This window comes from Ostrea edulis, chromosome 9 (assembly GCF_947568905.1).
Source record: "Ostrea edulis chromosome 9, xbOstEdul1.1, whole genome shotgun sequence".
Lineage (NCBI taxonomy): Eukaryota > Metazoa > Mollusca > Bivalvia > Ostreida > Ostreidae > Ostrea > Ostrea edulis.
In genome coordinates this window covers 33,199,976-33,217,860 of record NC_079172.1, presented here as the reverse complement: position 1 = coordinate 33,217,860, position 17,885 = coordinate 33,199,976, and the positions used below count along the sequence as shown (strand labels likewise).

Sequence of the window (17,885 nt, the reverse complement as noted above, 5' to 3'; positions counted from 1 at the left end):
GTTACTATCAATATAATTCGTTTGTTACTATCATATGTAATTCGTTTGCTATTATAATTACAATTCGTTTGTTACTATCAATATAATTCCTTTGTTACTATCAATATAATTCGTTTGCTACTATAATTACAATTCGTTTGTTACTATCATTATAATTCGTTTGTTACTATCAATATAATTTGTTTGCTACTATAATTACAATTCGTTTGTTACTATCAATATAATTCTTTTGCTACTATAATTACAATTCGTTTGTTACTATCAATGAAATCCGTTTGCTACTATCATTACAATTCGTTTGCTGGTTGTTTTTTTTTTTAAGGATCATCCTCCAGAATTAGGACAAAAACAAGTTAAAGAATCTGAACCAACACTTTGTGTTTATTATTAAGAAGGGTACATATAACATATATTTATTGGCATCAATAACGGAAGAAAACGTCTTATGAATTCTAAAGACAACATAGGCTATTATAGATATTGTCAAACACAAAACAGTTCCGTATATTTAGAGGTATTTTAAAATAACAAAACAAGCAACTGTGTTGATAAAAGGATTCAGAGTAACATCTAATCTAAGTTTAGAGCATTGGTTTCGTACAATGTAACAACGTATAAAGTGTGAATGGATGCCTACTAATATGGGCATACTCAAGGACATCAAGTCTTTAAATTGTCTTTGAATTTGAAATCCTTAACGAGTTCTCAATCACATTGAATAAGTATTGATTAAGTATTACACGATCATACACCTGTCATACAAGAGATCTAGCATATCTTATAACAGGTAGTCATTATTCACATGAATCTTATAAAGAAATCAAAATTAAGACAGGAGGGAAAACAGTTCCCTGAATATACTAGTTCTAATAAAACTTGATGCTAAAATGATCGATACAAAATGATTCAATTAATTCTGTTTTCTGAGCAATTTTATTTACTTTGTACATAATCTTAATAATTAGTCCATTGGACGAATTGATAGTTTGAAAGCATAGGTATGATTCATCTTGTGGAGACTATCTAATCAACTTCATCCCATATAGTTACAAGTACGGTAATATACCAACATGTAAATAGATGTACGGTAATATACCAACATGTAAATAGATGTACGGTAATATAACAACATGTAAATAGATGTACGGTAATATACCAACATGTAAATAGATGTACGGTAATATACCAACATGTAAATAGATGTATGGTAATATACCAACATGTAAATAGATGTACGGTAATATACCAACATGTAAATAGATGTACGGTAATATACCAACATGTAAATAGATGTACGGTAATATACAGACATGTAAATAGATGTACGGTAATATACCAATATGTATATAGATGTACGATAATATACAAACATGTAAATAGATGTACGGTAATATACCAATATGTATATAGATGTACGGTAATATACCAACATGTATATAGATGTACAGTGATATATCAACATGTAAATAGATGTACGGTAATATACCAACATGTAAATAGATGTACGGTAATATAACAACATATAAATAGATGTACGGTAATATACCAATATGTATATAGATGTACGGTAATATACCAACATGTATATAGATGTACGGTGATATACCAACATGTAAATAGATGTACGGTAATATACCAATATGTAAATAGATGTACGGTAATATATCAACATGTAAATAGATGTACGGTAATATAACAACATGTAAATAGACGTACGGTAATATACTAACATGTAAATAGTTGTACGGTTATATATCAACATGTAAATAGATGTACGGTAATATACCAATATGTAAATAGATGTACGGTAATATATCAAGATGTAAATAGATGTACGGTAATATATCAATATGTAAATAGATGTACGGTAATATACCAATATGTATATAGATGTACGGTAATATACAAACATGTAAATAGATGTACGGTAATATACCAATATGTATATAGATGTACGGTAATATACCAACATGTATATAGATGTACAGTGATATATCAACATGTAAATAGATGTACGGTAATATACCAACATGTAAATAGATGTACGGTAATATAACAACATATAAATAGATGTACGGTAATATACCAACATGTAAATAGATGTACGGTAACATACCAACATGTATATATATGTACGGTAATATATCAATATGTAAATAGATGTACGGTAATATACCAACATGTAAGTAGATGTACGGTAATATACCAACATGTAAATAGATGTACGGTAATATACTAACATGTAAATAGATGTACGGTAATATATCAACATGTAAATATATGTACGGTAATATACTAACATGTAAATAGATGTACGGTAATATACTAACATGTAAATAGATGTACGGTAATATACCAATATGTAAATACATGTACTGTAATATAACAACATGTAAATAGATGTACGGTAATATAAGAACATGTAAATAGATGTACGGTAATATAACCACATGTAAATAGATGTACGGTAATATACCAATATGTAAAGACATGTACTGTAATATAACAACATCTAAATAGATGTATGGTAATATAACAACATGTAAAGAGATGTACGGTAATATAACAACATATAAATAGATGTACGGTAATATACTAACATGTAAATGGATGTATGGTAATATACTAACATGTAAATAGATGTACGGTAATATAACAACATGTAAATAGATGTACGGTAATATACTAACATGTAAATAGATGTACGGTAATATACCAATATGTAAATACATGTACGGTAATATATCAACATCTAAATAGATGTATGGTAATATAACAACATATAAATAGATGTACGGTAATATACTAACATGTAAATAGATGTACGGTAATATAACAACATGTAAATAGATGTACGGTAATATATCAACATGTAAATGTTGTACGGTAATATACCAACATGTAAATAGATGTACGGTAATATACCAATATGTAAATAGATGTACGGTAATATACTAACATGTAAATAGATGTACTGTAATATAACAACATGTAAATAGATGTACGGTAATATACTAACATGTAAATAGATGTACGGTAATATACCAATATGTAAATAAATGTACGGTAATATACTAACATGTAAATAGATGTACGGTAATATAACAACATGTAAATAGATGTACGGTAATATACTAACATGTAAATAGATGTACGGTAATATACTAACATGTAAATAGATGTACGGTAATATACTAACATGTAAATAGATGTACGGTAATATACTAACATGTAAATACATGTACGGTAATATATCAACCTGTAAATAGATGAATGGTAAGATATCAAGATGTAAATAGATGTACGGTAATACACCAAGATGTAAATAGATGTATGGTAATATATCAAGATGTAAATAGATGTACGGTAATATATCAACATGTAAATAGATGTACGATAATATATCAACTTGTAAATAGATGAATGGTAAGATATCAAGATGTAAATAGATGTATGGTAATATACCAAGATGTAAATAGATGTACGGTAATATACCAACATGTAAATAGATGTACGGTAATATACCAACATGTAAATAGATGTACGGTAATATAACAACATATAAATAGATATACGGTAATATAACAACATGTAAATAGATGTATGGTAATATAACAACCTGTAAATAGATGTACGGTAATATACCAACATGTAAATAGATATACGGTAATATACCAACATATAAATAGATGTACGGTAATATACCAACATGTAAATAGATGTACGGTAATATAACAACATGTAAATAGATGCACTGTAATGTAACACCATGTAAATATTGTACGGTAATATACCAACATGTAAATAAATGTTCGATAATAGAATAGCCAAGTCTTTCACTTCATGTATTTGTATATAACCCTAGAATTCCCCACTCCTCAACAATATCGTCTCATAGAAACCGCTAGAATTTCCCAGTCCTTCACATTCTGTCCAGCCCTGAAGTCAGAACCTCTACTATGGGGATCATGAAACGAAACATTTGACAGACACCGTCCAGCTCTACACCACTATACATTTATTTATTTCCTACAGTTGTGGGGTTGTAAAGAATGTGGTTTTTAAAATTTAATCAATTTTGGCAGTTTTTTCTCCACCCCTTTAAGGCCCTGGTTGATGCATGGGTTCTGATATTTACAATTATGTCATATTTATCCCAAAGGCGTTTCATGTAAAATTTGAATAAAAAATGGAATGATAGCTATCAAGAAGAAGGTAACCATTATTCAAAACTTAATACATTTAATCACCATTTTCAATCCACTCTAATACCAAAACCACTACTCTTGGGATCATGAAATTGAAATTTTTGTAAAAGGCCTTCCCATTGTACATCACTATGCATTTAGTTTCTCTTGCAGATATGCGGTTTTGAGAGAATGGTGTTTGAAATTTCGTACATTTTATCCGTTTTTCCTCCGACTCCAAACGCTAAACATAAATATTATACAGTGAGTTTGACCCACCCTAGAGTCAGAATCCCTAAAAAGGAGTTCATGAAATCGATTATTTTGGTTTCCTGCTCTACATCAATTTGCTGTTACTTTTTTCTGATAGGTGTGTGGTTGTAGAGAGGATGATTTCTTAATATTGGTAAAATTATTGCCATTTTATCCCACCCCTAAAACCTCTGAGGCACAGGAGTCCTAAAATTTTCTTCAACACCACAGTAGGAGGAAGTGACGCTTATGCATTTTGCAGCAAATTGCGCATTGGAGAAATGAAATCGTGAAAAATCAAACTACCTTGAAACTGAGATAAACACTTTGGTGTCATATCGTATACCCCCTAAAATCAGTCAATGCCACACTGATAGTTGGTACACATGTGGAATCCAATACGTCCACCATTCAATGCAAGGTGAAGATAACGAACAGTGATCAATCTCATCACTCCTATAAGCCATACAAAATAGATAGTTGGGCGAACACGGACCCCTGGACACACCAGAGGTGGGATCAGGTGCCTAGGAAGAGTAAGCATCCCCTGTTGACCGGTCACACCCGCCGTGAGCCCTATATCCTGATCAGGTAAACGGAGTTATCCGCAGTCAAAATCAGTGTGCCAAGAACGGCTTAACAATCGGTATGAAACACGTCAGACAGCATTTGACCCAATGCGAGGTTGTACTGACGAACTAGATCGTTATAACGACCATAGAACTTGCGAAATGCTGACTTCAATCGAGACTGTTGAAACCCCTGTACCATCAACTTGTTTGTCAGTAGCTTACCTCGATTTAAAAACTGACTATACGCAGAACAAGCTCATTAATTGCGATACACTTTTTAAGAGGAGAAGAATCAATTGCCATAAAAGAAGCAGACAAAGAAGGAAACATGATAATTACGTACAGTGATCATTGCAAAGACATATCGTTTGGTCATCTCCAAAACAATTTCCAACTTTTCAAGACACTTCTTTAACTTTACGAAATTATATACAATCCTTGCCAATTATAAAAATAAAAGAAACCCTCTTTTCAAAGGTAAATTGAATTCCTAAATGGTAGTAAGGTGTTGGAGCTACTGACAGTACTTCAACAAGTGGTTTCAATTCTTGCATTCTTGCAATTCACTATTGCTATAAAGAATTGGAGATCAGCTAATCTATCTTACCTTGCATCTAGAAATAGCTATATCTGTTCGTAAAGATACACTGTAACGGAAAGTCAACGTTGTCAAAACAAACTTATACTTTGGTATTTTTAGTACACATTGGTATTTTCTTGTGTTAACTTTCATTTGTTGATATTTATATCATGGGCATGTATATGACTATGTAAAATAACAAACAATAACACTCCTAATTGAAGACAAATACATAATTGATAATCATTGGGGAGAGGTTAAGGGAGTTGTTTTCATTTCATTTAATTAGAAAAAACTGACAGAGAATGGGAAAGAGAAAGACGCCAGTTGAATAACTGACGATCGTCAGCTGAATTAAAGGACACATATCACGTTTTCAAAATATACAAACTTATATGCATTTTGTCTTCTTTATGCTTATAGTGATTAGTTCTAATGATTCGTTCGCCGAAATATTGCGATAATTAACCATAATACAGACTTAAATCTAAGCCCCGATTTCAAAATAATGTTGATATGGGTCGCTGTCTACAAACTATCTGGTAATGTTTCTCCTTTATACGTCTATAATTGGCGCTGTTTTTCTAAAATAAACAGTGTAATTATTATTTGTTTTTGGATTAGACAAATTATAATACGTTACATTGTTGACACCTAGGCCCTAGGCCAAGCTACTTTCAAGGGTACATTTCGAAAAAAACAACCCCAATAAATCAATAAAAATAATCAAAGTTAAAGTGGAAATCACGTTTTTATTTTGGTAAACCAATCTTATTAGTATTTTTGAATTGTGATCTGCACGTCGTTAGGAAGTGAGAGTTCGGTGTTATACTGACGCACTCAAGATGCTACGAGTTCAATGAGAAATAATTTTGTCATTCAATTTAAAGATAGGAAATACAATATTCTACTATTTATAATTAAAAGTTTAAAATTTTTGTAAATATACCAGTTGGTAGAAACTAGCGGCAAAAGTTATATGTTGTTACAAGATAAAGGTCAGTTGATCGGAGTGTGTATTGAATTTGAAGACCAGAACAAAATGTATATGCTGTGGGCCTAGCGGTGCTTATGGTTTCGATATATCCATTGTCTCGCAGTTTATCTGGGTCTCTTTCCAAGCTGGTTTTTGAAAAGGTTACTGGGTGTTTTTTAAGGTAAAGTTTTTGCTCCAACAAAAAATTATCCACATCTTTTTTTCTATCATACCTTCCTACGAAAAATTGAAAATTACTCACTCCAAATCCTTTCTACCGACCACTAGTACACCCTAACACGGCACAGAACACCTTAATGCCATGCTATTTACAAGCCGTTTACGTGATAATTGGTTTTTTGTCGATTAAATCTAATCTGTTTATGAAATGGCTAATAGCTGTTTTCAAACCCGAGGGCGTATATGACATCACACATAATGGCGCGTAAAATAGCGAAAGTAAATATGCATATCGCAAGATTTGAATTTCATCGCTTTCAAACTCGAAAACTACGCAAAATATTTCACTGTAAACACAGTTAAAGTAGTTTAAGGAATGAAAAGAATTAATTTTGCTGAAAAAATGAAAAAGTTTAGAAATATGCGTTGTGTCCTTTAAATGCTGGTCGTGAGTATAATTAATGGCGTCTTCCACATAAAGCAAGTGGTTGTCGCCATATAAATGTGGCGAATATTGGTTAAAAACAAGTGTTGCTTGCCAGTTAAATCAAATGGCGACTGCCATTTAAATAAGTGGCAACTGTCAGTCAAATTAAATGGTGACTGAAAGTAAAATTGATATCATTCTCTACCCTGACACCTATAGGTTTCCGTAGCACATTTCTTTTAAGCTAACAATTCAGAAATCCCCTTTAATCATCAGTATGTTTTTATAGCCATAATTTACCATTAATTCACGGTATGCCCCGCAGTATAAACTCTAACTTCCCACTCTGTCTTAGTCAAACACCACGTACAGAACATACATATATACAAACTCCAGTATTCCCGGGTTATCTGCAGAATGCCTTGTTACTAAACCACATGATTTCTTAGTTAGGGTATACCCTCCTTTAGACTCTTTAGAAATCATGTTGCCCTAGTGTACCTCTGTATGAACACGAGAATTCTAAAATACTCATCCGTTTGTCCTTTTTAAATCTCAGAATTCCTTAGCACCTGATAGCATCCCCTATCAAAGGTAAGAATTCAAGGTGAATTACACAATGCCACCGTATTTAACCCAAAACTAGTCTCACTTATTTACAATATGCATTCACGTAATCCACGGAATTTCCAAGTCATTGACTCTACGGCCCCATATAAAACTGTGCGACACACTCCAGTTATTCATAGTAACCCCATATGTAAAACCTCGGTACAGTCCAGTCATTAACGAGAGGGTTTGTTTAAAAAAAAACCTGCAGAATTTCCATGTGTAAAACCCCAGAATGCCCCTATCGTTCACAGACTACCCCTGTCCCCAAAGTCAACAACAGTTTGGCCCAGCATACCGAGAATACCTTCATCTTCCACAGTCTCCCCCTACAGAAATCCCCATAGTTCTTGAGTTGTTAACAATATGTCCCAGGATAAAACACTACCATGTTCACAGGATACTTCAGAAGAAAATCCAAACTTCCGGAGTCATTCCTTGTTTGTCCCCGTAAAAAATATATAACATCAAGTTCATTCACGCAGTGCCCGATAATAACTCCCTACAACTCCCGAATCATTTATAGTATGCGGAACTATAAATCCCTAGATCGAACGTGTCAATCACAGTGTGACCCGGCAAAAACCTATGAATTTTCCAGCCATTTACCAGGGCCGTAACTGCCGATGAGGCAGACGAGGCAACTGCCTCGTCTGATTTTTTGGCAAAAAAGAAAATAAAATTATATAAATGTTATATTATAGGATATATGTTTAAAATGAAGACAAGCACCTTTGTCTTTGACACCATATTACGATTCTTTACATAGTACAAATGAAACACAAACATGATAAATTGGGATTTAAAAAGTGTCATTTTCAGTCGTAAAGTCAATCGGCGGCCCCCAATCCCCTGCCTCCCCTGATTTAGAACCCTACTTACGGCCCTGTTTACGGTATGCTCAGGAAAAAAAATATCCCAGTCTTTCAGCCATCCAGTCTCCTTTATAAAACTCTGGAGTTCTTCAATCTTTTACAACCCTCCCTCCCATGAAAAGTACTAGGTTACCCCATTTTTTCAAAGTATTCTTCCATAAAAAATCTCTATGGGATGCTGACTCCTCCTAGGTACCTGATTCTACCTCTGATATATCCGGAGGTCCGTGTTTGCTCTACTCTTTTTTTTGTATTGCTTATAGGAGTTACGAGATTGATCAATGTTCGTTATCATCAGCTGTCATTCCACCACAATGTAACCCCCCCCCCCCCCATTTAACTCTTTGCCTATCACGCCGACTATGACGTAACAGTAGCATTTGCTTTCGCCGCTGAATGATGACATTACCCTTTTCCCCACAGCACTTTGGAGTTGATTTGTGAAAATTCGGAATTTTTAACACATTTCTTCACTACGTTTTCCATTGTTATATATTCTGTTAGTTTATCGCGGATAGTTCTGATAAAAGCTGATACTTTAAGACTGTCGAATCGGGAGTGAAAAATTACGATAAATATGGGATAAAATATTTTCTTTTGAAGATATATAGTCCAAAAATCGCCTTTTTTCTTCTTCTTATTTTTGTAGTTGTTGATTAATTATTGTACATGTATGTTTGTATTACAAAGAAATATCACGAATGAATACTTCCTTATCTACTAATATTTTTAAAAAGCATATCAATATATCTACAATTCTAATGGGGGTTTTCCCCTTCGATATGTTCTGTATATTATTTGTTTTAATTCAAACAATCTTATCATAAAATTTCATCTTGATTTCAAAGAAAAAACCGTAATCAATTTAGTTTTAGACAAGGTTTAACATATTCATTTGTACTGACGACTGATTCAAAGTTTACTTAATGAAAATAAACGAATATACTACATCATGTTCTGTAAATAAGAATTTTCATATGTAGTTGAAACTTTTTTGACGCATGCATAAATTCTCTTCAATGTTCAAAACAAAATGTGAAAAAAGCAAAGCACTGCTGTGCATTACACAGTCCGTATCCGTATTCCGCGTCCTACGTTTTTGGGGGGAGGGGGTGTACTTTAGAACAGAAATTACAAAATGCGCTGTAGCCACCTAGCAATTGATTTTGCGGTGTCCTGCACGTTCCGAGTAGGAGCTGTGTCAGTGCGAGGCCTACAGGCACGTAGCATCGTCTTTTCAACAACATAAAAATGTAGCGGGGGGAGAGCAATATGTCTTGTCTAAAATTATTGACAAGGAAATAAAAATAGGGGAGGTTGTCCGAACTTCAAGTCATAATTCGTGGAAGGGGAGGAGTGTTCATCTACTAAAACTGCATCAATCTCCGCCCGACTGCGATTAATTAGATAGTGTGTGTACATGTCAAACATATTAATGTCTCGAAAAAATGATTGGTCTGAACAGAAATAAGAACATGTCGTAACTTATCACAGCATTTGTAATTCTATATTAGAATGAATTTAAAACTGCACCTATTTTCCTTCTATTCTAAAAATCGGATGAAACGGCCCATGTCAAGCAGTCATAATGTGATAAACACTTACATGTACACATTGTACTTTTATTATCAGTGTGCCACATTCTGCTTGATTCTTACGTGGACTGCTACTTAACAACTGATCCAGTGAAACACTGAATATTATAAGCAATTTAAATATATTGTCTGGAGATCTCTACATTTAACATACATATCAGTTAGCTAGTGTTCCTACTTTTAGAATTGGTTAAAAGTAATGATTACATAAATCTGAACCAAAACCCAGTCTTTAGATATTTGATAAATGAATCATCATAATTGAGTGACTTATGAGAAAGATAATTCAGATTCTCGATGAATCTTTCCGTGTTTATTTTGACACCATTCATTTTGCAAATCATTTTATGCGCTGGAAGATGCGCATTTTACTGGTAATTGTATCTTAATTAAATGATAGAATATTTACATATGTGTATTTGCCTTGTTACAGTGTATCTATGTATGATTGCGCAATATTTCCCGTCTACCAGTGCGCCCGAGTCTTGATAAATATATTTTCCCGCGGTTTGCTAGTAAAAGTGGGAAAATGAAATATTCACGTTATAGTGGCGTGTTTTGATATACTGTAGTTGTTTTGGTCCATTATTGACCAATAGGGGGATAGTATACTGTCACGGGGAATAAGCGGGTTTGTTAGGCTGGTCACTTTCTAGCCGGCGTTCATGCAGATAGGACATATTTTGCTATGTTTAGTTCTTATCTAGCATTCTATATATTTGTAAAGTGTGAGGTTTGTCACATTCTCCCTGCGTCATGGAGCAAGGGAACCAGATACAGGTTTCCTAGAGTTTTTCACGATTATTATCGTTTTATTTCTAGGTTTTTCCTGGCCGACTCTGGTGTTCACAAAGGGGGTTAATGTACTATTAAATGCAATTGTACTAGTATATTTATAGGAACGGTATTGTGTATTTTCACTCACATTTGTGTATAAGTCTGAATGATAAATGTGCACGGTCTCCAGGGTACACGGCTGGCTTTATGCTATGTACTTAGGTGTTGAGTTATGTTAAATACATGTAGGTAGTAAAGTTACGAGCTTTATTACCAATCGATATACTACATGTGGCCAGGTTGGCAAATACATTTTATTGGGACTAAAATTGATAGGTTGGTATCTTTTCCTTAAACATATATTTCTTTTTAATGAATCTTCAATTTTAAAAAAAAAATTAAAATAATAATTGCATAGATCGTAACAAAAACTCGACCAGTCTTCAATAAAATTTGATGAATTAATGAAATTATAAGTAAATCCAAGCTTTCGTTTTAATCTTCTCGTGTGTGTTTTTATAGCAAATTCCTGTTACATAGATCGTTTTAATCTTTGGAAGATGTTCAACAATCGTAAATGTTCTTTTTTTTTTAAAAATTCATCCTTGGATTTACTCTTCTCGTTACATTTAATTTTCATTTTATACATATAATTAAAACGTTTTGTAAGCAGTGTGGTTTTATGGTTACGTAATACTTCCAGTCTTCACGCGTGTTGAATCCGAGTTTTGAAATGCACGGGTTTTACGAGGAATTGTCAGTTCGAAGCGGTATGGTTTATCTGCAAATTCTACCTGAAACTTGACCAAATTGAAGGCGCACCCCCCCCCACCCCCCACCCCACTTATATTAAGAATTGCTACTTATTCTGTGATTCATCTTTCATTTATTGCAAAGTAAAAAATCTTAAAAATGAAATAAAAATTGCTTAGATCCAAGCCTTCGATAAATCAATGAATTCACTTGCAAAAAATAACGATAAACAAAAAGAAAGATTTAGGGGCGAGATCAAAAGTTCATGTCTGACAAAAAACTAAATTCACATAGTTTTTACCAAGACCCCTCCCCTAAATTAAATATGATGATTGTTGAAACTAATCGATTAACAAGTAAGGACAAACTAGTATAAATAACACTCTGTATACCTTTTCCACTGTTTAGTCACAAAAGAAAGTTTACATTAAAACTATTTTAAAATGTTCATTAAAATGTGATATTATCATATAATTTTTACCAGATACTTGTTTTTTTTTGTTTTTTTTTATCTTCCACTAATATGTAATCGATGTCGGATGACAGAAACTTACGAAAGTTTTCATCCCCCCTCCCCCTAACTATTTGAATTTAGATTTTTATCCGACATCGATCTTAAAATATCGGCCCTTACATATATACTTCATTTAAAATCTTATAAAATGTTAGATTTCGTGTCCATTTCTGACGTCATTTGTTTCGGTAAATTTTATGTAATATGATTTTTTAAGGTTGCGTAATCTGTGCGTCCGAGTTTTGAAAGGCACGGTTTTGACTAGGGCCTCTTTATCAACACTACAGATGACCAAATTGAAAATGTACACACATTTCCTCTCTCCTTTAAAATAAGAATGTTGTTGTGTCACCCTCGCAGGAGAATACATATACACATGTCTTTTAAAAAATAGTTTCCCCATTTTTTATACTTTGTTTGATATACATAACTTATGCATACCACGAAATCCATGGAGTAATTTGTGTTGAATTTTTAACCTCCTCCCCCCCCCACCCCACCTCTTTCTGATGCTACTTTAAAATAAAATGACCATCTTCCTGACAATCAGTAATATTCATAACCCTGTAGATTTATAATAAATTGAAATAATCAAATAAAATAATAAAACCAAACATGAATAATTCCTCTACAATACCGCGTTAGATTTTTCCCGTTCGGTAAACAATAGAGCTGCGTTGCAGTAGTGTATCCCCTAATCTATCTCTTTGTTACTGTTGGAACTATCAAATAAATCTGGCAAATGGTTCATATTATCAGTATGTTGTCTTACAACCCAAGATATTAAAAAAAATAACACTTTTCGCTGTATCAACGATAAAACGCAGTAAAAACAAATGCGCATTGAAAGTGCGTTAAAGTGCGTGATTGTGGGGCAAAGGTATATGCGTTAAAGTGCGTGATTGTGGGGCAAAGGTATATGCGTTAAAGTGCGTGATTGTGGGGAAGGGGGTTAAAACCAAACATCTCTGAAGTGATTCAAAATATGCCTTGTTATGAAACCTTAGATTTCCCCACTCATTTACACCCGTTTTTAGGAGGAATAACACACCAGAGAAATATTACATAAATAATAAAATGAAGAATGTGTGAAAACTATTTTGAATTGACTATATTTAGAGGTACAAATTATTTTCCAAAACAAAAAAACAAAGCCAAGATATAAATAATAAAACAAACGAACCCTCCCCTCTCGAAGAATATCGGAATGCATATCAAGGCAGTGACAAATTGGTTAATTTCGTTTATTGTGTATATTACAACCAAAACTCTTTACAACGTAAACGCCACAACTTTCTATGACTAATTAATGTACAGTGTACCTGTAATTACTTTCATTATCAGCAATGCAAGTATGCATGCATTGAGGGTACAATATATTGAATGTTGTCTCACATATTTTGAACACCTCCACGTATTATTCATGATGGACAGTGAAACTAAATAGTATATCATTGGGTCAAATATGTGTTTTCCATGGAAAGAAAATTTCGATAGAGAAGAAAGCACAGTGTATATATAAGAAATACATTTCATTTTCATAATAATACTTTTTATTTTCAATAGTTTTGTTATAATACATGGGGCTATAAACTGTAACAGATCACACGTGTGTATACTTTGCATGACCCGTGACACTCATTCCTGATTCCAGGAGGTTACAAAATAAGAATCACTACGTATGTTAATCCATGAAGGTTTTGACGTCTTCGGTATCAAGAACAGTGATCGGAATCTACGACTGTGTCCTTACACTGTGACTACTGTGATTATTCTATTTCAGTGCGTGCACAGAATAACTCAGTAAACCCCCAGAATTTTAATATCAGTCCTTGTTTGTCCCCGTGTAAAATCTTAAAATTCCCAGTTCATTCACGCAGTCTCCAAGAATAAATCCCTACAATCCCCGAGTCATTTATAGTATGCGGAAGTATAAATCCATACAATCACTCCCAGTCTGACCCTGCAAAAATCCCACGAATTGTCCAGTCATTTACGGTCTGCTTAAGCGGAAAATGTCGGAATTTTCTAGTCATTCAGTCACCCAGTTTCCTTTATAAATCTATGGATTTCTTTCATCTTTCACAGATGGGAGGCCCATATAAAGCACTAGATTATCCCAATTTTTCACCGTAATCGTCCGTATAAAACATCTATATCTCCCATTTATCCACACTGTGCCTCCCCCCATATTTAAAACCCAACATATCCGTAGTAATTCAAAATAAGGCTCGTTATAAAACCCTAAGATTTCTGACTCATTTACACCCGTTTTGAGTAGGAATAACACACCAGAGAGATCTGATATAGATGAGGATGTGTGCAATCATATTTTAAAATCGAAGGGTTTCCAAATTTCAGGCATTTAGTTAAAATTAAGTTTTATTTTCAAAATACACAGAAAAAGAAAACATAGACGTCTGATAGGCTCAAACACAAGAACTACATATCATCGGTCGATACCTTAACCCCCTGAGCAACCAAGCTAGGGAATTTGAATTAAAAGGAATATACATTTGTCAGCAACATTGATATTATTCAAAACGAAGTCAGTTCATGTGACGATATATCATCCTTTCTTCAACGCCGGTATCTATAGTCTTCTGCAAAATGCCTGAGTATAAAACCCTAGATTTCATTAGACAGTGACACAATTTGATTTAGACAAACGACGGTTTGACCCTTTACCTGTCAGGATTGAATAAGATAAGATACAGTGTAATAAATTTATCAGATACAAAAGATGTGATTGATTAAATGCATTTCGATTAAAATGGTCCCGTGGGGATCCGGGTTAGAATAGGTCCTCAGTACCTCTTGCTTGTCTTAGAGGCGACTAAATGGGGCGATCCTTCAGATGAGATTGTAAAAACCGAGGTCCCGTGTCACAGCAGGTGTGGCACAATAAAGATCCCTTCCCGCTCAATGGCCATAAGCGCCGAGCATAGGCCTAAATTTTGCAGCCCTTCACCCGCAGTGGTAACATCTCCATATGAGAGAAATATTCTCGGGAGGGACGTAAAACAATATTCAATCAATCAATCGATTAAGATGAAAATGAAATATTTTTTTCAACAAAGGTGAACATAAGGAATGAACTAGATTTGGAGGTATCTATAACAAAACAAGTAACTGTTTTGATATAAAGATTCAAAGTAACATCTTATCTAATGTTAGATCCTTGATTTTGTACAATTAAACTATAAATTGTGAATGGATGCCTACTAATATAGGTATTTCAATTACACTCACACTTTGAATTGTCTTTGAATTTAGGATCTTTAAGTTGTTTTCAATAGTTTGACTATTAATTGTTTAAGCATTGCACGATCATATCCCCGTCATACAAAACGATTTGGCATATCTAAATCATTAAAACGATTAGTCATTATTCACATGAATCCTATAAAGAATTCAAAGTGAAGAGAATTACAAACACGGACCCCTGGATATACCAGAGGTGGGATCAGGTGCTTTTATCATCATTTATCTTAACGTTATACATGGTAATGTTGACCAGTATTTGAGACGGTGAATGTCTGCAAGTGTGAGAAAGACGTATAAAACAGTTTTACATGATAAAAATTACAATAATTAATGCATTAGGTATTGAATATTTGCTTTTGGGAAGATTAATACGAAGTTCATTGCCAATCAGTCAATTACTGAAACAAATTAATGTGACATAATTCAAAATGAAATCTTATGAATAGAAAAATTCACTCCTTTTCGCGACTTTTCCTAAAAATGTAAATTATATGCTATTCGTGTACTATATAACGTACTAGTCCAGGTAGTTCTGTAATGAAACATTCACCCCCCCCCCCCCCAATAAAGTGAAAATCTAAATAATAAAAAAGAACCCTCCTCTCTCGAAGAATATAGGAGTGCATATCAAGGCGTTGACAAATTGGTTAATTTCGTATATTGTGTATGTTACAACAAAAACTCTTTACGATGTAAACGTCACAACTTTATATGACTAATTGATGTCTCTGTAAATAATTTCATTATCAGCAATATAAGTATCCATATTGAATGTTGTTATACAGATTGTAAATGGCACCAAGAATTATTCATGATGGACCAGAAAGGTGAAAATAAAATTGTATATGCTCATAACAATACCATGCTTAATTTCATTTAAATGATTGACCAGTTGATTGGAAGGTCTTTTTGTGTATTTATTATGATTACACACACATGTGCATATTGTAAGAGTTTATCTTGATAAACCCTGAACAACTTGTTACGTTGTATTTACCCTTTGGATATGTATGTTGTTTCCGTGTGATCCTTCGTCATACATAAATTATATCTAGATGATGTATAACGAGTTCGCCCGTCCCTGAAAACTTTCATTTTCTACCTTTGTTATCTTATCATTGTGCACGTATCTCAATACAGGTATTTTATTACATACAGTATATACTTATTTTTTATACAATGCCTAACACTGATGACACTTAAAATTGTTTGATGTGTAATGTTTTTCCTGAATAAGTTTTCGGCTTTGCATAGCTAATTTCGAGATCCATATGTCGATTTTATTTATAGTAAGGAATGTTTCAATATTTACATTTCCAATGTTTGCCTTTGATATCTTTACAAATATTAATGATAACCATTTTCTTATGAATGCCCTACAGTTGTAAACAGTGAGCGTATGAATCTTGATATATGGTTCATGTATATTAAGTAAAGAAAATGTCGACAAAGAAGAAAACACAATGTAGAAATAAGAAATGCATTTCGTTTTGATAACGATCTTTTAATGTTCAATATTTTTATTACACATGAGGGTATGAACTGTTACACTTCACACGCGTGTATACTTCCTGTAACCCGTGACCCTCATTTCTGATACCGGAAGTTTGACGAAATAAGAGTCACTACGTAAACTAATCAGTGAAGGTTTGACGTCTCCGGTATCAAGAACAGAGACCGGGACCTAAGAGTTATGTCCTTACCATGTGACTACAGTGAGCGGTCCATTCGAGTGAATGTTTATGTTATATCAAATGCATTCATTTTAAATATGGCATTATACGATCAAAAAATTATTAGTAGCAAGAGTGCATTGACTCCGTGATGGAAATTAAGCCTTATGAAAATAAAATCGTCATGTTTATTAAAGGTGTCTTTGTAGTCCACTCTACTTCAAATTCCCAATAACCATCATTCATTAATTGAATATTCCGTCCCTTAGTCATTGGTAGTATAACCAAGCATACCCGGTACACATTGTACCCTCGTCTTCCACAGTCTTCCCTACATAAAATACCACAGTTTTCGAGTTATTCACAATATGTCTGTATAAAACCCTACCATGTTCAGAGTTATTCACAGTATACTTCAGTAGAAACCCCAGACATCCAGAGGCATTCCTTGCTTGTACCCGTATAAAACCATATAGTTCCAAGTTGATCCATGCAGTGCCCCAAAGTAAATCCCTACAAATCCTGAACTACCAAGCTACGTGTAGGCAATTCGAATTAAAAGGAATATACATTTGCTGCTGACATCAATATTATTAAAAAAAAGAAGTAAGTCCATGTCATGACGTATCATTGTTCCTTAAACACTGA

The 17,885-nt window shown here is 33.5% G+C and overlaps 1 protein-coding gene across 37 annotated transcripts in view; it reads right to left on the bottom strand.

Annotated features, from left to right (window-relative positions):
- LOC125658000 (leucine-rich repeat-containing protein 70-like) overlaps positions 1-17,885 on the bottom strand; it is a 180,971-nt gene that overhangs the window by 21,039 nt on the left and 142,047 nt on the right. Inside the window, exon 11 of one of the 37 annotated variants that reach the window (XM_056150299.1) lies at positions 5,619-5,658. The exons of the other annotated variants lie outside the window; for them this stretch is intronic. Within the exon in view, the coding sequence (XP_056006274.1) occupies positions 5,619-5,658 (40 nt within the window). The remainder of the gene's footprint in view (positions 1-5,618; positions 5,659-17,885) is intronic. 37 annotated transcript variants of the gene reach the window in all.